General features: G+C 41.4%; 1 protein-coding gene across 1 annotated transcript in view; it reads left to right on the top strand.

The window, feature by feature from the left end:
- Window positions 1–24,642, top strand: part of musk (muscle, skeletal, receptor tyrosine kinase) — a 47,370-nt gene that overhangs the window by 11,054 nt on the left and 11,674 nt on the right. Inside the window, exons 2-12 of the mRNA XM_034096528.2 lie at window positions 1,012–1,138; window positions 1,847–1,998; window positions 2,099–2,226; window positions 2,379–2,520; window positions 2,666–2,790; window positions 14,994–15,153; window positions 15,586–15,592; window positions 17,022–17,285; window positions 17,877–18,070; window positions 22,615–22,638; window positions 22,740–22,828. Of these exons, the coding sequence (XP_033952419.1) occupies window positions 1,012–1,138; window positions 1,847–1,998; window positions 2,099–2,226; window positions 2,379–2,520; window positions 2,666–2,790; window positions 14,994–15,153; window positions 15,586–15,592; window positions 17,022–17,285; window positions 17,877–18,070; window positions 22,615–22,638; window positions 22,740–22,828 (1,412 nt within the window). The remainder of the gene's footprint in view (window positions 1–1,011; window positions 1,139–1,846; window positions 1,999–2,098; window positions 2,227–2,378; window positions 2,521–2,665; window positions 2,791–14,993; window positions 15,154–15,585; window positions 15,593–17,021; window positions 17,286–17,876; window positions 18,071–22,614; window positions 22,639–22,739; window positions 22,829–24,642) is intronic.

Genomic DNA, 24,642 nt, shown 5'->3' with positions numbered 1-24,642 from the left:
CCACTGTACTGCTACTCTTTCCCCATCCATTTCCTTTTGAACAGGGCTTCTCTTTGTTTGTACTCCCCCTCATTTCCCCCTTCTCAATAAATTCACCCTGAGTTGAAAATAAATACACATCAGACCACCTTACTAATACTGAGTTGACCCTTACAAATAATCCCTCTTCTCCTTTTTCCTACAACTCCTTGACAAAATGAATGAAATAAATAAAGCTGACATCTTTACTCTGGATTCACCTGGTTTATATCATAAGAACCCATTTCTTATACTCTATATGTACACTTCTTTTTTAACCAAGACCATCTGTGAAAATGAGAAAGTGTGTGCAGGGGAGAGAGCCCATCGTTGAACCTTGTATTAAAATGTTGTTCTTGCTTCAACTATAAATAAATAAATAAACAAAACCTTTCTTTACTGTCATCTTATCGTCTCCCAAATCGTTCTCTTTTTATCCTCTTTCTTCTAACTTTATATAATGTTGCAAAATCCCCAAAGACTCTCAAACAAACAGACTTTTCGTCTCCTCAAGGCCATCCTTCTTCTGTAACAAAGCTGATAACCTCCGATCTGGTGGTTCCAACATTGGTTAACAGTCTTAAGTAGACTCTGAGTGTCCGGAACAGATGAGTATGAAATAAGGAATGCCAAAAAGGCCAAAATATTTGTCTGAAAAGATGCAGCTGTGAACACTTCCCTGAGTAAGACTGTCATTTACTGTTAAGAAACAACATAGTCAATTTTAAACCCATATTCAATGCTACAAAAACATGTGCATTAGTCATTGTGTGTTTCAGATAATTCCATGTTCAGTGAATACATCTGCATAACGGTGATTCGGCTGCACAACATTTTAAAAAGACCCAAATCGACATCTTGTTTGTGTTTTAAAAGATATGAAAGTCTCGCCAAATGTTATAAAAAGTCCCTTTTTTCACAAATATCATATACATTTCAAATAGATTTCCTATTTTGTAACAAAGTTTTTTTTTTCATGTGTTTACCACCTAGCGCCTCGTATCATCACCTTATTGGAGACAGTGGATATACTTCTGGATCACAATGCCACCTTCATCTGTGAGGTGGAGTCCCGTCCCCCTGCTGACATCACTTGGACTAAGAATAACCACCCAATAATGTAAGTTCACATGATGGCTGCACCATTAACTCACCTTTAGTTACTTACTTTGGCAATCACAAAGGCTAGGTTATACGGCCTGTCCACACGGCGGCGTGCGTTGAAGCTTCAACGCTTCTGCCCATTCACTTTGAATGGGGTGACGTCCCGCTTCGCCGAACTGCATTGTGGGAGCGTCGCTACGCTTTGCTCGCGTTGCTCGCTTCAAAAGTTGAGCATTGTTCAACTTTTGAAGCTTCGACGGAAGCGTCAGCCAATCAAATCATATGCCAGTACAAGCTCTAGCCAATCAAACCGCGTGCTTGTGTGTCCGGGGCGGGAGATTCATGTGATTGGTTGTTGGTCGAGTTTCAGACACGCCCGCCGGCAAGCTTCACCGCACGCTGCCATGTGGACGCTGCGTTAGGGTTAGTGAGATGAAATTAGCTGATTTGTTGCCGAGCAAAATGCTGACAATAAAGCAATTTTTTATGTTAATGATGTCCACTTTATTAGTTGGTAAAATGCTACTAACATTAGCTGCTATGCTGACCATCACACTACCAATATTTGAAAAGGTATTTGTTTAAGTATAGCTGCAAATGTTGGAATTGTAGCTACATACACAGCATATAAATGGATTTTGTTTATATTGGATGATTTTCAAAAATAAGTCTTTCTTAATATTCACTTAATTTCACAGTCACTCTCTCATTTTTGTCCTACCAGGTACTATGACACCCGGTACATTACAAGGGAGCATGGGCAGATGCTAAGCATTCCTCGCGTAAGAGATACAGACAATGGAGAGTACTGCTGCATCGCCAGTAACGGCATTGGAGAGGCGGCCAAAAGCTGTGGAGCTCTGCAGCTAAAGATGAGTATGTCTGTCTTTTTTTTTCAAGATTCTATATATTCATATTCCAATCACAGTAGCATTGAAACACAAGGCTAAATGTATCTTGTCTGTCTTTCCAACAGAGCCACAGATCAAACGCCACCCTACCAATGTAACCCTATTGGTAGAATCCAAAGCAGTGCTGCCCTGTGTTACCCTCGGCAACCCCAAACCAGATGTCACATGGCTCAAAGATGATGAGCTTATCAAAGTATGCCATCCTTTTTTAAACATACTATATATAAAGGACTCTGACATCCCTCATCTTGGCTTGGTTTATAGTGTCCCACAGTATTACATTTAAAATAGTGAAAATCAGTTCTTTCTTTAATACTATTTCAAAAATGGTCTCATCTCTCCCAGATAAGTGACCGTGTTACCGTTCTTGACTACGGTGCGTTAAAGATCCATAACATCCAGAAGCAGGATGCAGGACAGTATCGCTGCGTGGCCAGGAATAGCTTTGGTTTGGCCTTCTCAAAGCCTGTCACCATAGAGGTCCAGGGTATGTATTTTAACCTGGTTTCACTTTCTACGTCTTATACAGTATGTAAAAACTGTACTGTATGTTGAGCCGGAGGAATATAGTAGTTTGGTTGCAATATATGTATGTGAATGTGTGTCTACACTGTGTGTTTGTGTGTGTTTAGCTCCAGCACGAATCCTACGGGTTCCTAAGGAGAAGCGAGTAGCCTATGGCAGCCAGATTTCCCTGGAATGTAACGCCACAGGAAATCCGATCCCTACCATCACCTGGCTCGAAAGTGGGAATACTGTGAGTGTTCAAGTTCAGTGTGTAGTGTAAAATCACATTTTTGTGGGGTTTGCCCAATATGGGTATCGAGATGTTCGTTGACTGATGCTGTGTTTTAGCTGAATCCATTGTAAATCTACAAATGTATCTCTATCAGGGTCTTAAAACCTCTAAACCACATAATAAAAGACTCTAAAGCTTTGAATGTTTGTGATCAAATCCAAACAAAACAACAATATTCATGGTGGTAGCTCTATCCATCGTGTCTATGCCCAGTCCTCAGTCTCTCATAAATGCTTGCGATCTCACTGGGAATATTGTTGTCTCTTTTACAATGGTTGGGTTGGCTCAAATGTAATTTACCACAGCCAGCATCAGAGACATTTTTATCACGTAGCTGACATTGTGACACATTGTCAGCCAGAAGGGTCTTACATAATGGGAAATCACTGACAATAACAGAGCAGATAGTCTGGAAAGCCAACATGCATTGCAGTCCAATACAATACTCAAATAAAGTTGACTAAATTAAGCCTTCATATTCACAGGGCAAAAATCCTGAACCTACTCAGCATCTAGTTTATCAAATTAGCTAGCAATCCAAAGAATAGAAGCAGGTCTAAAGAAACAACATTAGCTAGCTAGCGCCTAGCTACACATCACCATTATATTATCTAGCGTCGAGCTACACATCACCATTAGGTATTTAGTGTTCCATTTGGCGGTCTACAGAAGCAACACACTCCAGTTTAGAGTAGTGGAAGCTAAATTATGTCTTTGTCTTTTGAGTTGACCGCTCCCCCCCAAAAAAACGGATAAAGTCCTCTATGCAATCAATATATTACGACCCCTGGTGGCGACAGTAGCAAAGGAGGAAGTCAGGTGACATATGAATAACAACAAAGTACACATAGGAGAAAGGTCAGGGAAGAATGTGAGGACTTGTTGAAAGATATGGACACAAGATGTGTGCAAATGTATTTAGTTTCCTATCCATGTGAGCATGATTTAAGTGGGGGGGGCCTAACCTCCTCTATGGGGGTCCGGGGGCATGCTCCCCCAGGAAGATTTTTTTTTTAATGTTGAAGTTAAAAGCATCAATCTGGATGCACTTTGGGAGCAATATTAGGAGATCTATGGATACATCTCTCAACACCCATATGAAACAGAACTGGAAGCAGATTTATTTTTCTTTATGAATATTTGACAAATCACTCCCCTTTCAAACTGTATTCTTCTTTATTAATAACAACTTTTTTTTACTGTCATATAGTATTTTATACCTGTTTACTTTATTCTCTTATTTTTTTATAACTATAATGATCATATAAAGATGCGCCTTTACCTCACTGGTTGTAGAAAAAGCTTCTTATATTCATTAGCATAGCTAGCTAACCCGATGCTAATAACAACAAAGTTATTGACTGTATGATCAGTATCACAGATGAACAGATCGCCACTGGGCTTTCAACTAAAGACACAGCCACGCAAAAACTGTGGCATGTGTACAGCTCCTTATGGGTACTGCAATTTCTGAAGTGCTCGAGTGGCTTTCTGGTGCTCTCTGTCAGAACTACACCCCTGTCAGTGGAGACATATACCACGTGATGACACGTTAGGCTCGTGCTGTGTTCAAGGACCCTGACCGTGGCCAGGAAAAACAGGTATTCGCTTGTTTAATTTTTTTGCGGTCTAGATTTCTTACATTTTTTTCTTTTTTGCGTGTGTTTATAAATTACCTCGAGGGCCGTACCAAATTGTCTTGCGGGCCGTATACGGGCCGGAGGTTCCCCACCCCTGCTTTAAAGGATTGTTTTCCATTTAGCTAATACACATTGTTATCAGCTTTAATTGGATTGCCTTTTCAAAGGGAGCCAGTGAGGTCTTGAGGGTCTTGAAAATCTGACTAGATGGATGTACAGCCCATCCATGTAAGGTGGCCCATGTTTAATTAACATCTGTAACAGAGCGCTGATTTGTTATTGAAGTCATACAAATAAATATAACAGTAGGAGAGACAGTATACATGTACCTGCTGATAACATTGTTTAAACAAGCAACAGAACTGAAACAGATTTGTTACCAACAGTGCCAAATGTCCAATTGCCAAGAAGCGTGCTCAGTTTATTCCTCTAGTAATTATGTTCGAACATGTGAGTCATTGCGATTGTTTAGTTTTAACCCCCCTTGCAGTTGAAACAACATGCAATACTTTTTGGGACATCAGGAGAACGCATTATTCACAACTCGTGCCAAGTGCGTTTTTTTTATTCTTGTTTTTTTTAAAACACCAGGACAGTGAGTTTGCGACTTCCTGTAGACCCTAATGACGAAAAATCAGACCAAAGAAGAAATACATACAGCTCTATTAAAATTTGAGTTGTCGTGGTTGAAATTATATTCTTGACCCTCTTAAGAATGTTAAACAGGACTTTTTTTTCAGTCAGGCAAATAAGCAAGCGCACATTTATAATGTGTTCCATTGCGGGCAGACATACACTGCATAACGTCTGGGTATGTAATAGTCTTGGGTGCTAACTACAATGTGATTACAGGCCCATAATACTTGTAAGTAAAGTGTGAGTGTGAGTGTGAGTGTGAGTGTGAGTGTGAGTGTGAGTGTGAGTGTGTGTGTGTGTGTGTGTGTGTGTGTGTGTGTGTGTGTGTGTGTGTGTGTGTGTGTGTGTGTGTGTGTGTGTGTGTGTGTGTATGTGTTAACTTGACTGTGTGAGCTGCTTTCCTGGTAGATTAAGGTAATTAATTTCTGGATCAAGCTCGTCCAAAAAACAAGCAGTCATACATAACTTTAAATATAGATATGTCGCATATCAGCACCCACACACACAAACACTACAGACTGACATATCATAAATAGATATATGCAGGCATTGTGAGTTGATACAGAGACTAAAACAAACACAGACATTGTAGGTCATTACATTCGTACAGTGTGAATACCAGGGAATTTTTAAATAATTTAAATGTTCACGAGTGGTTATATTAATGCCTGACACATAGTGTTCTGTGGGCACTTCATTTATCAGCTCAACACCCATGATCCTGTGATATACTTAGTGTATGAACACTCTAGACCAGGGGTCTCCAACCTTTCTCCACCTGAGAGCTACTTTGAAAAAATGAAAGTGGCCAAGAGCTACTTGCATCGCATCGCTTACATTTATTCACATAGCACTCATCAGTTGAATTAAGCTACTTTTGTGTGAAATTGCAACACCCAAAGCTTATCTAAAATCTTAACTTCACATCAAGGTCCAAGAAAACGACAATTTCTCACATATTAATATGGACAACATAGTAAGTACTTCACTGAAGATTCACATACATGTCCAAGAGCAAATTACAATGTTTTCACTTCTTATTATGGCCCACATAGTAAATACATCGCCTTAATAACCACCTTGCAAGCATCTTATGGCACGTGTGTCAAATAAGTGCATTCACTCTTTTTTACAGTTAGTGAGATGACTGGCGCTGCATGGAGTCTACCATACATGTATGCTGGACCCACTTAGGTTCACTCTAATGGAGTCATTTAATGTTCATCAGTCGGTCTTGTTCTGTATTTAGATTTCATTCATGCCAGAAAAAGCTGCTTCACAAAGGTCTGTAGAACAGAGCCACATAAAGCAGACAGGTTCAGTGCTGCTTGGTGATGTTCTTATAGTTTTCTGGGTCTAAGGCTCCAGAAATGTTGTGAGTTTTGCTGAGACTTAAGCTGAACATGATTTTGGAGATGTATAACCTCCATCTCCACAGGATTGACACTGAACAGTGCAGCCATCTTTTCTTCTTCTTCGTGTTGACATGAAATTATAATAAATGAATTGTATAGGTCTAGCCTCCCTATATCTGTGTGACATTTTTCCATCCTCAAAAACAAAAAACTAATACTTCTGCAGTCTAGCTGCAGCTTCTAGCAACGGTCTTCTGTTAAAAAAAGGACACTGAATGTCTTGAATGAGGCATCACACACATGATTTGAGTCTGAACACAGCAGACTGTGTTACATAAGCATTATTAACAAAAAATAGTGCATGTGGGTGCAGGGGTTTCACAACTACCAATATTTACTAGTCGACTATTTTTCAAAATAGCAGTCGACTAGTCGACTAGTCGTTGCGTCATAATAAAGACACACAAAGAGAGGTGTTCAACTGTATTTTATTTTAAATGTGTGTGACATGGCTGAGTAAATAACAAACAGTGCCTTAGTACATAACAAACAGTGACTTCGTAAATAAGAAACGGTAACTGGACTCACCAAAATGTACAGCAAAAAACTCGCAAACTTAAATGCCACGTAAATCCATTGCGCAACACATTATTCGCTGTCCTCCGCGAATTTCGCAGCACTCTGGATTTTATCTCCCAGGTGTCTGTGATGTAGTGGGCAGTTATGGTGATGTATGAATCCATGGTGCAAGATGTCCACAGATCAGTGGTTAGTGAGACACTTTTATCTTGCATCTCATTGGCAATCCTGGCTTTCACAGTGTTGTACTGTAGCATGATGTTGCTCCAAAGTGTAGCATGCGACGGGATCTTATAGCCTGGCTCGAAAAACTTCATAATGTCCCTGAAGCCTTCTCCGGAAAGGGCAGAAAGTGGTCGAACATCCTTGACGACAAAGTTGATAAGCAAGTCTGTTATCTGCTGTCTTCTTTTGTCCGTAACGGGGCGCTTGGAAAAATCAATAATGCTCGTCTGTCTCTGTCCAGTGCTGACGGCGGTCCGTTGCTCACTGGTGCTGCTAGCATTACTGCTAGTGCTAGCTGTCGGCAGCGGGTGTTTCATTTTTAGGTGGTTGCGCATAGCAGAAGTATTTTTGTTGTACTTTAGTACAGATGTACACAACTGACACTTAACTGTGGAGTTGGTTACGTCTTCTTTGAAGTACTGCCATACATATGAATGTCGGACGTTTTTTGGAGCATTTTGCGGCACCTCGTTCACCTCCATTTTGTTCACGACTAGTTGACTAGGGCCTACAGCGCCGACTAGTGGTAAAGGTAGTCGACTAGTCGACTAGTCGATTAGTTGGTGAAACCCCTAGGGTGCACACTTACATTCTCTGTCTTACTGTTGCATGAATCCCATGAATGTATGAGATTAAGTTAGCTTCATTATATCTCAATCAGTGATTAAGTGAATAATAAAGTTTCTATCAGGTCACTATCAGCCTGTCACTCATTATTTTCAGGGAGGGGGCGGGGTTTGGAGGAACGGAGAGGAGAGGGTGATCGCGGAAGCTTTCTTCCTGCCTTCACAAACTTTACACACGTATTTATGAACTGAAAATACTAATAGCAAGAGGACATTCATACTCTGCAATCCAAGACTTGACATGACGATAACGAGTGTTTTTCAAAAACACAAATCCCTCCATGTGTGTCTCTGAGCCGCAGCGACGCGGCCTGATTCAGAGCGGGTCATTCTGTCGTTGGTTCTGACTGGTGCTGCTGGAGAAAGCAGACTGCTCCGTGTGTGGTGTCGCTGTGCCGCTGTCACGTCTGTTCCTTCCTTGATCTCTGCGTCACCGACACATTTGATATTCGTGTGACAGAAACAATTCTAAAATAAAAACACTTTATTGTCCGGCCGCGGCCGAAAAATCAAGAAGCAACGTTACTACGCTATAATCGATAATCGAGTGGCGAGCTACTGAAAAGCTGCCCGCGAGCTACCGGTAGCTCGCGATCGACGTGTTGGAGACCCCTGCTCTAGACATTAGATCAACAATTTTTATTTATTTCTAATTTCATCATCTGTACTGAACTCAATTATGCATTACCGAAGCATTGGTGGGAATCAAATCGAACAGCAAAAAAAAGGCAGTGAATATTAGACCTAAATGTATGAGGTGGCCGGATAACACAACGCTAAATAAATCATAATGTTGTAGCAATAGGAAACGGTTTCATAACATGTTTGGCATGAAAGCTTTATACTGATAATATAGAATGTCGAAAGGGCCACTGTAGCTCAGTTGGTCCTCAAGCGGAGGACCAGGGTTTGAATCTGGCCGTGGACCATGTTCAGTGTGTCTTCCCACTATAGCTTTCACTCAAAAGACACTGGTTGCCCAAAAAATTCAAAAGGAAAAAAAGAGACCACTCCCAATTGTTCTTAAATCTCAATCTAATTACTATCTCATTACAAGTATGACAGCCATTCCATTCCAGTGTATTTTGTATTCCAACCCAGAGGCATTTTGACAGTAGTTTATAGAATAACATATATTTTTTAATTTTACTCAAAAATATATTTATAAATAGTAAAACCAGAGAAACTGATAATGCTGCACTGCAGTGGTCTCTTAATTGTATTACAGAGCTATATACATATACTGTAGAACAGCTGGTTCTCAACTGGTCAGGCCTCGGGACCCACTTTTTCGTTAGTCAATAGATCGCGACCCAACATTTTGAACCACTAAAATCTATTCAACAAAAAATCCTGCAGTAATACGCATACAATATTAATTAAAGTGAAGTACAGTGCATATATCCCTTATATCCCTTCACAGAACAAAATAATGCTTTTAAATCAGGTTTAATGAGATGATCAGGGCCGTATTAACCATATGGGCAACCTGGGCAAGTGCCCAGGGGCCCTTGAGCAAAGAGGGCCCTCAGTGACAAGATTAAAAAATATATATATATTTATTATTATTTTATTATTTCGGGCACAACCTCACTCATCATACATTGTTTTTAAATGACACTCACTCTTCGCTATAAATAACACAGCTTTTCTATAGGGTCAAATTCATATATTTTCTAAACCGTCTCTGTACTGTAGGTCTCACTATGTATGCGCTCAAATGTATTACTACGCGGCGGCGGTGTAAAGCCGAATCACAGCCCCACCCTCACTCATGTCACATTTTGTCACGTGAGCAGAGAAAATGGATGGTGCCGGTAGCCAAACGCCCAGCGGGGCTGCGAAAAGAAAGACAAAGAAGAGAGAGTGGCGGCTGCATTAAAAAATGTGCCAACAATAAATAGCTTTTTCAAAAAAGCAAAAAGTGACGAAATAGGCCAGCAACAACCACAAGGAACAGTGGCGGCGGTCACGGAGGATGTTGTTGAGCTAGCGAGCAATGTTAGCCTTGAACCTAGCATGCTAACGCAGCAGCGAGTAGAAGAGGAAGATAAAGATGAAGACGAGCCTGACGAGGACGTCACAGAGCAGGGTGAAGGTTCGAGTTCATCGGAAGTTCCCTGTGTCTCTCAGGACCCTGCACAATGGGGATTAATTGCTGGAAATGTCCGGGAGGAGACTTTGATGAAAAGGTTTCATACTTTCATAATCGGGCAACGAAGTATCCAGCATCTCGGAGGGAGACCGATGCTAGCGGCCGGACACGCTCACTGACCAATGATATGCTGACCAGACAGCTTCACAATGGAGAAATCGTTCAACGCGATTGGATTATTTATTCTCCATCTACCGGAGCAATTTATTGTTTTGCCTGCAAACTTGTATCCACTCACAGCCACAGTAATGCATTTGTTCTCGGCTTTAGTGATTGGAAGCATCCCGAGAGGATAACGGAACATGAGACGAGTGGTGAGCACAGAAAATGCATACTTTCACTTATGCATCGCACTAAACTCATGGGCACTGTGGATGCTTCTCTAGGGATGCAGGTCGACACAGAAAGTCAGTACTGGAAGGATGTATTGAGACGTGTAGTTGCGGTGATTAAATTCTTGAGTGAGAGGGGGCTTCCTTTCCGGGGAAATGACGAACTTTTAGGATCCGCACATAACGGGAACTACCTGGGAATCCTGGAGCTGCTCGCGCAGTTTGATCCATTTTTAAAGGATCATTTGCAGAAGTTTGGCCAGAAGGGACGTGGTAGGACTTCATACTTGTCATCAACTATCTGTGAGGAGTTTATTGGTTTGATGGGTGACAGAACAAAGGAAGCAATAGCAACAGAACTACAGCGAGCAAGGTATTTCTCTGTCATCGTAGATTCTACACCTGACATGTCTCACGTCGACCAATTAACTTTCGTTTTCCGATTTGTGAGTGAGAAAGGAAAAGTCATTGAGAGATTTATTGGATTTGAACCCATTCACAGTCACACTGGGTCAAGTCTGGCTGACTGCGTGATGAAGATGGTCATTGATATGGGGCTGGATCTCTCAAACTGCCGTGGCCAGGCTTATGACAACGCATCCAACATGTCAGGAAAATATAATGGGCTGCAAGCTCATCTCAAGAAAAGCAACCCACTCATACATTACATTCCGTGCGCAGCACACTCCTTGAATTCGGTTGGTGTCAACTGTGTTGAAAGTAGTTGTCGTGAAGCAAGCCAGTTTTTTGATATACCTCAAGCACTTTATGCTTTTTGCTCTGCTTCTACCCACCAATGGAATAAAGTGGTCACTGAAAACATCACACTGAAGCTAAAATCTCTCTCCTGTACAAGATGGAGCTGCAGAGGAGACTCCACAAGAGCTCTTTGTGAGAATTACACTGCAATAAGAGGGGCTTTACAAATGTTGGCGGCTGATGACGAAGAGTGCCAGGACACACGGCGAGAGGCCTCTGCGCTGTGTGGCAAACTTGGGAAACTAGAGACTGCTGACAATATTTTGGAACACTGTACTGCACCAATTCAAGCTTACGAGCACTGGCTTGCAAAAGAAAGACATTGACCTAATGACAGCTGTGCGACTTTTGGAATCGCTGCGCACTTATGTTGCATCACTACGAGGGACATGTTCAGACTTTGAGACATCTGCCCGGGCCATCACCGGCGTGACACAGACATACCAGCACGAGACTCACCGTGTTGGTAAAAGACGAGTATTTGATGACGAGACAGTGAAGCACGAGGTGGTACTGACTGGCAGTACAAAATTCCAGGTTGAGACATTCAATGTCATTATTGACAGATTGCTCTCAGGACTTAGCAAACGCCTGGATGCATACAAAGTCATAAATGATCACTTTGGAGTCCTATTTGACATGTGCTGTGATGACACTGATCTCCGCAGACGGGCCAATATTCTCTCCTCATCATATCCTACTGATATGCAGACAGACTGCAGGTGGTGCTAAAACATGGACTACAGACAACATTCCCCAATATTTTTGTTGCGCTCAGGATTTTTCTCACACTCCCTGTAACCAACTGCGAGGGTGAGAGGTCCTTTTCACAGCTTAAACGCATCAAAAATGAACTTCGGACAACCATGGCTCAGAAGAGACTTTCAGCCCTTTCTTTGATGGCCATCGAGTCTGATCTTGTGAGAGATCTGGATTTTGATGACCTAATCACAGACTTTTCAAAGAGAAAGGCAAGGAAGAAACACTTCTAAAAGGTAAGACCCACTGTCTCTCATACACTCATTCATTCACTCTCTCTCTCTCACACACACGCTCTCTCTCTCACACACACGCTCACTCTCTCACACACACGCTCACTCTCTCACACACACACACACACACACACACACACACACACACACACACACACACACACACACACACACACACACACACACACACACACACACACACACACACACACACACACACACACACACACACACACACACACACACACACACACTATCTTCCATCACATATACTGATCACTTAGTTGAGCAACCACACCATTTCACTACATATTATACTTTTGTAACTCTCAATGTTTGTAACTAATAAAACTCCTCGTGTACGTGTACAGTAGTGATGGGAATTCCGGCTCTTCTTGGTGAGCCGGATCATTTGGCTCGGCTCACCAAGAAGAGCCGGCTCTTTCGGCTCCCAAACGGCTCTTCAGTTTACCACATATTAGGCCTATACCTTTTAATTAAATCAAATGTAGCCCTGTTTTGACTAATGATTTATATGTGTACACATATATCACTTAAATTATTCAATACATCCTTTGTACTGAAGTATTTAAAAGTAAAAATTACATGTTTAATATAAATGATTTGCTGTGGCCAATTGTTTTCATTGCATTTACAGACCCGTGTAACTCTCTGATACCACCCAATGAATTCATTGCCTTGCTTGTAGAAACACAAAACAGATAGCAACACCTATAAAAACTATTTAAAAAAAAGGGGCTACTGTATCGACCTATATAAAGTATATAAATATAGTTATTTTTTTCAAAATACCAAAAAGATCCTGCATTTTAGCCATGCCTCATTTCGCTCTATTTGCTCTTGCCAGCGCTGTTTTTGCAGGGGGCTGATTCTGTGAGCTGCAGCTGACCACGCCCCCCTGCAGGAGAGGGGAGCGTGCTTTGAGATCAGCTGCTGGGCTGTCAGAAGAGGGGCAGACAAATAGATCTCCGTCCTCCGTGTTTTATTCTTATAGAAGTAAGAAGAGAAGTAATGTGGCAGAAACCCTCCTTTTTACGCAGCGGTCCAGACATAGACATCAAACGGCGACACATATTCAGTTGCCAGTTACTTTGGCATTAGGGCAGGGATATCTAGATACTTTCCAAGGTCTGACATCATGAATTGTGCTACTTTTAAAGCAAGGAACGATGTTTTTAAATCTGTAATCAAAAAGCTCCTCAAAAACACTATCGAAGCAGTTCCTGCCGTTGTTACGTTAGTTCAAACAGTAACAAAGGACTACTTTTCTTAGCGGATGCATGTTAATTTAAATCAATACATAAAACTCTTTTTTAAATCAATAAAATCATTTTCTAAATCCATACAAGCATTTCAATTAATATTGGGAGTCATGTCGTTACTTTGTTGAGAATGTGGCCATGTGTAATAAGCGGGATAATGTGCACATTGCACATCGCATAATGTGCCTTCATGCCGATCTAGATCCCTCCGCAAAAAAATAAATAAACGGCTCGTTCGCGGGCGAGAGCCGGCTCCCGTCGTTCACTTAAAAGAGCCGGCTCTTTGAGCCGGCTCGTTCGCGACCGACACATCACTAGTGTACAGCCAGCCAGTCATATTTTGGCATTAAGTCGGGTGCTACTCTGAGGTTTTGAGTGATATTACCTAGGTATTCCTGAGCCATACACTGTCTTGGAATCGTATCCATTGTATTTTGTCTTGTGATGTTTGACTAAAAGGGCAAAAGGCTAGACCTACTTTGGTTGAACTATGTGGCTGCGTCCCTACTTTTGACAAATAGGTGTGCGATTTGACATGCCAGATTGACTGAAAATTCTAAATATTGGTCATGTTGGTAGGATTGGGTAGGCATGGTGTTACTTGTTGGGTTGGGGGGGGGCCATGAGCGCTCAGTGCCCAGGGGCCCCTGCAGGTACTAATCCGGCCCTGGAGATGATGAAATCAAAGCTGAACTTTATAACATAAAAAGGCACACGTGCTGAAAACCCAACCCCAGAAGGGGGGTCTGGGGGGATTCTCCTCCAGGAGATTTTTTGAAATACTAACTAGTTTATATAAACTACCCATTCTGGTACACTCTGAGAAGAAAATAAATAGATGTATTACGACGTATTAATAATATTTTATGCCATTGTTTGTTTTTCACTTTGTTCTGACAGCTGAACTTGCTGCTCCACACAGAGAGAAGAGCAAAGAGGAGATAGTCCGTGTGAAATACTTTAAATTGTGGGTAAGGGTAGATAGCCCCCATTGTTCTGTGACCTGTCAATCATCAAACCGGGGGTCATATTTCATTATGTGATCATTTTTATCTGAAGTTGTAACCATGGATGTATAAAGAATAGTTCTACCGCAAAGTTATTCTCTGTGGGGACTTCCGGCAACAATCTTGATTCTGATTGGCCAGAAGACTCGAAAAAACATCAACAAAGATGTTTTATTGAGAGATGATCACTTCGTGACAGAAGTTTTCAAAACCGTTTATGGTCTCTGGTACTTTCAGTCCAACGCCCACTGCATGCACAGCGTTAGAAAATCTGGTCTTCAAAATAAGAGGTTGAATTTTTCCCCCCAAAAAAAAAAAAAAAGGAATTTTCATTTTTTTCCATTTTTACTTTTTTTCACTCACAAATCTGCGACCCACCAGTTGAGAACCACTGCTGTAGAATGTCAATGTTGTGATTTCAGGCTGTTCTGCTGCCCCCTAGTGGACTGAACATGTATCTTTAATGCAAGGGGGGATCATTTTGTACGTTATATTATAAAACAATTGTGATGTATATTTGCCCTTGCATGATGACCTGGTTCGTCTGTGATATAATTGTTTTCTTTATGTAGATCTCAGGTGCATCGGTCGAAGAGACTTTGATAGGAGAGGTGATCCTGTCTGTTCTTAAAGTGACGGTGAATAAGCCAGCTTTGTTTACATGTCTGGCCGCTAACCGACACAACTCTGGAGCTAACACTGTCAAGGCATCTGCTAAAGTCACTGTCGCAGGTACTCACCCTTTTTCATCTCCATTCCAAAATGACAGTCATAGAAACGTGTAGCTCTTACGTCTGTGTGTCTGGGGGTTGTGTCTGCTTTGTCTTGAGTTATCTTAGCTGTCATTTATATTAGTTGTGTTTAGCTTCAGCTGTTGGTTGTGCCCCCCATTTGGTTGCTACCTCAGACACACTTGCCACCCATGACCCCAGTCCTCTTAAACAAACACCCACACATGCCTTGTTCCCTGACCACACACACTGCCCTCCACCTGGTTGTCCCTCTCCATCCTCACAGATAGCTGTCTTCGTAAGAGAAGCACAATGGATAGTTTTCTCTTCCAACAGAAACTAATTGTTGCCTTTTTTCCTACTCTCTTCACCCATTTCCTCATACTTGCGTGTCTCCAACCAACGTCTTACGGATATTGCCACTTCCCCATAGAGTGGAGGTAAGAGAAATGTGCCTTTTTAAAACTCTCAATGTACTCTTTCTTTATTTACTGTAGTCAAAGTGCTAGTCCATGTGACAGTCCATGTGTTTCATAAAAATGACACGGCACATTACCTGCCAGTGAATCCTATACAGGCACTGTAACAATCTTTATTTAAAGAACCTAAGTGCTGTTTCTTCCTCTGGGTCAGCTGAAGACAATACACGTTTTAGCTCTGGCAATAAACTGCATTGTGGCCCGTCAGTCACCCATATGTGAGCTGAATTTGAACTTTGCACCCCCAAATCCCACATCTGGACTATGTACTGTAAATGCAGAAAGAAACAGAGGGAGATAAAGATAGAGAGGTAGGAGAGAGAGAATAAATGGAAATGTTGGCCTTGTGTCCCGTTGAGATTTTCTGAGGTAAGATTGAAGACAGAGACAGCAGATTATAGGTCATAGACAGACAAAAGGATCTGGCATAATGGCTACATTTTGCCCTTTTCTTTTTCTTATAATGTCTATTGTAAGCAGCACTGGAAGAGCCTGAGACTTGAGGTTTTCATTACTAAAAACTACACTGTAGATATTGTGCATATGACACTAAAGACTTTGAATCTTTAGATGTACATCCAAGAACGTATGAACAGGTGTGGTAGGTTGGTGCGGTTGATAGATTTACAGGTCCGATTTAAGTTTGATGGTTTAAAAACCCAAAAGGTGACATCTGGAGTTTGTTAGTGTTGCAGTACACGGGCAGGCAGAGAGACAACTGGAGTGAGGGCTATCAGATAAACAGAGAGAATGTGGATGTGAAGCAGACAGAAATACATGTGGATTGTGTGCATGCTGGAGGACAAACAGATATATGAGTTGGAAAAAAAGCAGGCAGATGGAATTGCAAACAAAGAATAGGAACACAATATGTGAGAAAGGCAGGTTTATGTATCCATGACTGATCTGTTCAATCTAAAAGGCAGCGAGGAAGTCCAACAGACAGACATGATGTAATTTCCCACCAACCTTCTACAAACTTTTTTCTGTTAACATCTGGAATATGTTAGGGCAGATTTCAAAGATGTAGACCTTTTCTTTTTGTTTGGCAAATACACATGAACTCTGGTCAGCCGAAATAGTAAAATATTGATTGCTCTGAGGTCCAATAGTCAGAATCTTTAAGGGATTTAGATAATGGATGATTGTCATACCTACATATCCCCCAAACAAGAAATAAAACCTGATCTTTTGTTATAGCCAGACAAGGTCTTCCAATTAGCTATAAATTCATATATCTGTTCATCTTTAGAATGTATTTTGTCTGACAAACATTTGAATGCAGAATCCTTTATCCTTTATTATGTTGTTTTTGGAAGCATTGTGGTTTTCCATGTTTGTAGACCAAGTAGTACTAACCAATCATGATAATTGTGAGTCTTCTTCATAGACTCTACAAGGGTGTCGCGGGCTACTGCAGTGCGTATCGTGGAGATGTGTGCCGCAACATACTGCAAGATGATCTGCTGGTTTTCTTCAACTCCTCCCTCTCCGACCCCGAGGACATGCAGGAGTACCTGGTTCAGAGCTGGTGGACGGAGTTGGAAGGACTCAGTGTGCTGTGTAGTCCCGCCGTGCGCTCACTGCTCTGCCACTCTTCCTTCCCCGACTGCAACCCATCAGGGTTAGGACCGGCGCCTAAACCTGTCTGCAGGTAGCACACACCTATTTTTGTTTGGATTTGTTAGTACAGTATAGACTGCATTTTTTGTAGGCTGACCCAGCAGACCTAGTATCGCTAGGATTTCCTAGACAAAAAGGAATGTGATTTTTCCAATGGATTTTGGAATATTTCAGAAAATAAGATCTGTGGTTAGTGTGGTAGTTACCTTTACAATACGTGCGCTCCCTACATATTAACACAACTTTGTGATATTTGAAGCGTTATTGCAATGGCCAGAAATAAAAAGCTAACGTAATGCTATGAATGAGCGACATTACGGTCACTATCGCTAAGCAAAATGTGGCTAATCTTCGGTGTGATGGCGGGCTTTTCGTTACCACCATCCACCGTTTTTTAAATATATATAAGCTTTAGACATTCACAAGAGTGATATTTACTCACTTATTTTATGTCATAGAACAAACTAAGATTGTGTTAACCTTTCAGGCTTTGAGCAGGGAACCAGAAGTTGTAAAATGTAAAGTTGTTACCAGGTTTTTGGATATATTACTACACAACTCTATAGGAAAGCAAAGACAGCTGAAGGAGCATCCACATGTATTGTCTTCCTTTACGAAACAGGGAACACTGCCTGGCGGTGAAGGAGCTGTACTGCCATAAGGAGTGGTATGTGCTGGAGGGCAGCAGTTCAGTCCAGCCGGGCTTCTTCAGCTCTGTCCCCGGGTCACACTCTCCCACTTCACTGCTGCCCAACTGTCAGGCTTTACCAAGTCTGCACACAGACCCTGATGCCTGTACACATGTCCCTTTTGTAGGTAAGATATCCCTCACTAAGATAATTTTCAGAAGTGTTTGTTTTCAAAATGCACATAATCTAAAAAGGGGAAGAGTTTGGCTAATTTGGCAATGTCCAGACTTTCTGCTAACTTGGGGTGCATACTTTACTAAATGAAACACTAAAGTACAGGAATATATAGAAGTAAAGGATATGTATTATACCGGGTTTAGGATTCATTATATTGGGAGGCTTTGGAATGCTGTTAGGAACATAGATTATTTAAATCTATAAGAATCTTATAAGAGTACATTAAAGTGCCCTACCAGAATTGATGACACCAAACATGTGACAAAGTCTGGATATTTGGACTCTTTTATTATAAGTTTTTTAAGCATGAGCATATTATTTTATGTATTTTCTCAAAATAAAAAAATACCTCAAGAAACAGTTATGCAGAAGTTTCTTTACAGCATACAGAATGATGTATAAAAGAAGGAAGCCGTGGAAGATGGTAACTAACACACTGAATTCAAGATCAAAACTTTACCTCATCTTACGGTCATTCTTTTAATTGTTCTGCTAGACTCAGCCAGATATAAGATATGTTGAACCTGTACTGCAGTAACAGCTTGAGCGCAGCAAATTCAGCATTCAATCCTAAAGGAAATTAAGCGTTGTGAAAAGGAAAAGCAGGAGTTGGCTAGTTGCATTTGCTTACAGCCAAATAAAGCTTGGCCTGCTTAACTGCAGGTCACTGATACGTATGAGCAGGGCTGCACCAGGCTGCACATAACTGGTGCGCAGGTGCGCATGCGCACCTCCGCCAAAAAAAGAGCACCGGGTCATTTGAAAAAAGGCGCATTTGCGTACCAAAATTGAGAGGGAGAGAGAGAAAAGAGAGAAGGGAGAAGAGAAAAGAGAGGAGAGAGAGAGAAAGATATTTGCGAGTTGCATATGAACTCGGGGTCGGCCCGTAGCACTGGCGTTATAGATGTTCGCCGAGGGCGCTAGATCTGGGGAGGCGCTGCGCTGGCAGTTCTGGGCAGTGGCTGAGCCAGAGATTTTCTCTAGGGGGTGCTGTGGGGTAGCTTGACGTTTCATAGAGGGTGCTCAAACATTAAGGGTTTCCCATTAATGTACCAGCGCTACAGTTGAATTTTCTACTGCAACACTCCCCACACGCACACACAGTGTACCCGCGACTGTTACAATGAATGCTCACGGCATACAGGTGTAAGCAGGGGTAAAGTGTTATTTTTACAAGTGGGGAGTGGACCTCACCTCCTCTAGGAGGGTCCTCACTTCCTCTAGTGGGGTCCCGGGAAGATTTCTTTTTGAATATTGAAGTTAAAAGCATCAATCTGGTGCATTTTGAGAGCAAAATGATGAGATCTATGGATACATCTCTCAACATACATATGAAACAGAACTGTAAACATATTTTCTATTTCTTTATAGATATTTTACAAATCACTCCCCTTTTAAAACAAACCGTTTGAGACCCACTGAGATAACTAGATTACATTTAACTATCTAAACACTGAGAGTCCTTTACTTCACCTGAGCTGAGGTTATCTGAGACTCTCCGTCTGACAGGAGAGAGTTCTCCCTCCACCTTGTTGTCGTAAAAGCTCCTTATATCCGTTAGCTTGGCTAGCTAGCACCAGATGCTAACCACAACGATCTCCGGTAGATACCCACCGGTGCGCGAGCTCTCTCTCTCGCTTGCGCACGCACACAAAATGGCTCGTGCCACACACACACAGAGCAGAGCTTGAATGAAACACAGAGACCCAGAAGTAAGCTACTTGTACTCACGAGGCCTATTATGTGCACAATCCCTCTCGCTTTCAGTTGGTTTTGATTGAGTGTCCACACGTGGACGTTTAAGGACTAAAAAACGATCCATTTGTCACTTTGCTGTTAGCAAATCATTTGGGGCTCCAGCTAACAGGAAGTCACTCAAGTGTCACAAAGTAATTTAGCCTATGAGTAGGTCAAAAATGTAATGGTTGCTGGCCATTGGCCTAATCATATCACTCTGTGTTGGCTTTATGTTTTTAGTCAAACATTTGTTTGTTTCACATTTGCATTGATGTAATCAATAATTTTTCTGATTTAATTTAATAAAAATAATAATAATAATTTTCGGGGACATTTTTTTATATATTTCGTGGGGGTGCTTAGGGGGTGCTTAGGCAATCCTGGGGGGTGCTTCAGCACCCACTAGCTCCCCCCTGGCGCCGCCCCTGGTTCTGGGAGGGAAAAAAACGTTTTGACCGTTGGGGCTCATCCTAATTTTCGGCCTTGATGTAACAATATTCATAATTAAGTAAATGTAACACCCTTTTCACCCCGGTTACACGCTTCATTTGCCCTGTACGATGGACGCTGTAAGTGATGAAAATGGGGGATGTTGGCTTATCTGGCGCCCGCAGCTCACAGCCAAAATGCAAGTGAGCGAGGGAGAGAGAGAAGGGCGCACCGCCCGGTACCGGCGCTGTTGTTATTAGAATCTGGTGCTAGCTGCTCTAACGGATGTAAGAAGAAGATGTTTCTACAATAATGTGGAGGGAGAGTCATCTCCAGTCAGACTGAGAGGCTGATACTACAGCTCAGTGAGGTAAAGGACTCTGAGTGTTTAGATAGTTCACTTTAGTCTAGTGCTGTCAAAATTATCGCATTAACGGCGGTAATTAATTTTTTGAATTAATTGCGTTAAAATATTTAACGCATTTAACGCATGTGCAGAATGGCCCGCCCCATACGTGCCACCAGTGGCAGCGCCAGGGTATGGCTGGGGTAGGCTACACCCATACCAAGAAATGGCTTAGCCCCACCATGAAAAATGATGTTAAGGTAAGCAAAATAAAGTCTGCCAACTCGCGCGGAGTACATTTTACAGACAGCAGTTAGTAAGATTGATTTCAGTAGCCACGGTTTTGAAAACTTTTGTCACGTAGTGATCGTCTTCTCAATAGAACATCTTTGATAACGGCGTGGTGTTGTTGCAGGAAGTCCCGACGGAGAATACTTTTGCTGTAGTACAGGGCAGAGCCATATAATAGTAATAATAGTAATAATATGGCTCTGGTACAGGGGTGCACATAACTGGTACGCAGGTTATGTGCGTAATCTGAAATGCGTACCGTCACTTGTGTCACAAAGCGCATTTGCGTACCGACGTACTTGTGAAGCTTTTCCAGAAGGCGGTTAGAACACCGGACGACAGAGTCAGTCTCCGTGTGCACAGACAGGGCTGCTGTTAACGTCGGTCTGTACAACGGAACTGTGCCAACACTTCGCCAACCGGCTGCAGAGGGAGACTCCCCCCTTCACTGGAGAACTGCGCTAAAACAGCTGATCACAACGTTCACACTCTGTGGTCACGAAGTACTCCACTAGCGCGCCCCCCCTGTCGACTTTCCTGAAGTACTCCCCCGTTGATAGAAATCAACACGTAATGAATTAAGACCCCACGGTTTGATGATTGATAGGTGTGTGGGTTGTCTTTCATTTTGACACGCAGAAAAATGTTATAATAAACATAGATACTGTATGTTAAATGGATATATCCGCCTGCTTTCATTTATCTTTCCATTCCCACAACAATATACATAAATAAATGGCATATTTTGGACATAGTTCGAATGGTGATTAATCATGATTAATTAATTTTTAAGCTGTGATTAATCTGATTAAAATGTTTAATCATTTTGACAGCCCTACTTTAGTCTAAGTTTAAACAGTTTTCCAAGGCACTCCTTTATAATTATTGGGATAAACAGGTGTGAAATCATTCCAATGTATAGGCTACTATAGGACAGTAACCAAAAAAATATCCTTTAAAACTGGAGAGATTAAAACAAAACAAAATGCATAAAAAAATGTTAAGGTAAAATAAGATATGAATGAACAACACAAATAAAATAAGTTACATTCATTTGTTATTGGCTATGGTAGGTTATTGGTTATGTTCACATACTTCTTTGATTACATCCACTTGTCTAAGATGACAACAGAGACTTTCGACCCAAAACCAGCAGCTAATCGCAGACTCAACCAGAGAGAAAGTAGTAGGCCTACATCATCAGCTACCATGTCTGACAGAGAGGAAGACAGTGAGGAGAACAGTCAGGAGGGTAGTGATGACAGTTTGTAGGATTACTGGTCGTGCTAATGTTGTCTTGTGTTCACCTCTGCATGTGTGTTCTGTGTTCACCTCTGCATGTGTGTTCAGTGCCGTGTGTCTGGCAAATAAAGTCAAGACCCCCTCAAAAGTTACGGTTTATTTCATTTTAAGGATGAGCACCAAGCAACATCTCCAGGTGCTCTTTTGAGAACCAGGGCAAAAAAGTGATGTGCACCCCATGAGGTCATTAAGAGGGTCTGAGCAACTGAGCCAATATATACAACTGCAGGCTAGTATGTGTAGGGTGCAGGCTTTATCATAGGCGTAGTATGTGTATGTTTGCTCTGTAATACAATATGAAATGTACTAAATTGACCTTCAGTGATGTACTGATTTCTCCATGATATATTTTTTATTCAACTTTACTTTGAATCGTTTCTACATTTCAGACATCAAGAAAGATCAAGTTACAAGTAAGTCTAGAAACAAATATATTTGTTTAATTTAATTAATAATTTACTAAACGGTTACTGTTAAATCATATTAATCCCATATCTGTTTTCCTGTTCCACAGCAACATGCTACAATGACAGAGGGCGTTTCTACCAAGGCAGCGTGAATGCGACAAGGTCTGGGATACCGTGTCAGTCATGGAGCCAACAGGTAATGTGGTGTGTGTGTGTGTGCGTGTGTGTGTGTGTGAATGCATTACTATAAAATGCGTAGAACTTCAATATGCGATGCAGATACTGTACAAAACAGAGTTGATAACATTCGTTCATAACAAGGCCCTCTATCAAACTAATACCTGTATTTTTTAAATCCAGGAGTCCAACTAAAGTGTGACTCATGTTTTGTGTGTGGATGTTCAGTTTTAAATCAAACATTCCTGACCTCTAACCAGAAACAGAAAAATATATAAAAGTGCAAACACAAGCACACACACACATCCCCTTGGCCCAAAAGCCTCTTTATGTTTTTACGGCTTTGCTCAGTGAGAGAGTCTGTGAGGGTGAGCTGTTACTACTCTCCTGTGCAGTGTGTGTGTGTGTGTGTGTGTGTGTGTGTGTGTGTGTGTGTGTGTGTGTGTGTGTGTGTGTGTGTGTGTGTGTGTGTGTGTGTGTGTGTGTGTGTGTGTGTGTGTGTGTGTGTGTGTGTGTGTGTGTGTGTGTGTGTGTGTGTGTGTGTGTGTGTGTGTGTGTGTGTGTGTGTGTGTGTGTGTGTGTGTGTGTGTGTGTGTGTGTGTGTGTTTTTGCCAGGTCAGCAGGGAGGGAGGGGCTCATCATGTCACATCCTGCCTCTGGAAGCAATTAGCTTTCACACGCATATGCTGCACAGACTCCATCACTACCACACACACACTCTAACATGTTACACTGCTCACACACACAGACATATGTGTGACATTGTGAAGGTTTGCTCGCTAATGCGATTCATAATTATAAACATATTCTCTCTTTCTCCTTTCTTTTACTTCAAACGTTTTTTGGGTACACTTTTAGTTCACGGACACATTTAATTATTTATTTTTTTACACACATTAAACCATGTCCACATTGGAACACAGGATGCTGAATAATACGAGTATATGATTCCTGAATGCCATTGTACTAAACTATTTTGAATACATTTTTCATTCTGCATTATCCTTTAGTAACAAGTCCCATTCATGACTCTAATATTTACTGTGTAGTGTTGAAAGGAGTCTCCATTTCAAACAAGCCAGATTGAAAAGTCAGCCAAAGACTTGTTAGCTAACGTTAGCTTAATTTAGTAGCTAGCTAGCTGACAACATTTTACTGGACAAAATTGACTGTTACAGATCCTACATTGTTTATAAAAGTGTCCTTTGATAGAGCAATGTGGATAAAAAGATTGGAACACTTATGGTTTACGCTAAAGTCAGGATTTAACCTTTCTGATAGAGTGAGATCAGCAAGCACGTAGCATGTGTTGCTTCCAGGAAAATGCCGGAATTTTGTGATATATGGCCACATTGAAATTAAAAGGGTAGGCTTTTAAACATGATCGGATTATTTTCATGATTATGCTTAACTTCCTGGCCAGCATCAAAGCTTTCATTTCCTGTTGCAAGTATAATAATAATAGCATGAATGGGATAATGTCTGGCAGAACAGTTCTCCTAGAAGGAAACGAGAAGCTGATTGCACCATTTTTATTTATTTTTTTACCTCAAGCTTAAATGATCTATATGTTAGACCCATACAGTTAAAATCAACATTCTTTTTTTGTGAAAATGGGACAGACTAAGACTAGGAGTTCATTAAGTACTTCTTAACACCTAAAGTAAAGACACAGTAGCCTAGTGATTTCTATTTTATACTGTACTCAAATTCCCACATGCCCAAATGAAGTTAATATCCACAAATATATTCAGAAATTATAATTAACTTTAACTTCAAATGTGAAGAAAAGGTAGATGTGTGCAGACTTATACTCGCATCTATGCTAGCTGT

The sequence above is a fragment of the Pseudochaenichthys georgianus genome, chromosome 12 (genome assembly GCF_902827115.2).
Source record: "Pseudochaenichthys georgianus chromosome 12, fPseGeo1.2, whole genome shotgun sequence".
Classification (NCBI taxonomy): domain Eukaryota; kingdom Metazoa; phylum Chordata; class Actinopteri; order Perciformes; family Channichthyidae; genus Pseudochaenichthys; species Pseudochaenichthys georgianus.
This window is presented reverse-complemented; position numbering and strand designations above follow the sequence as displayed.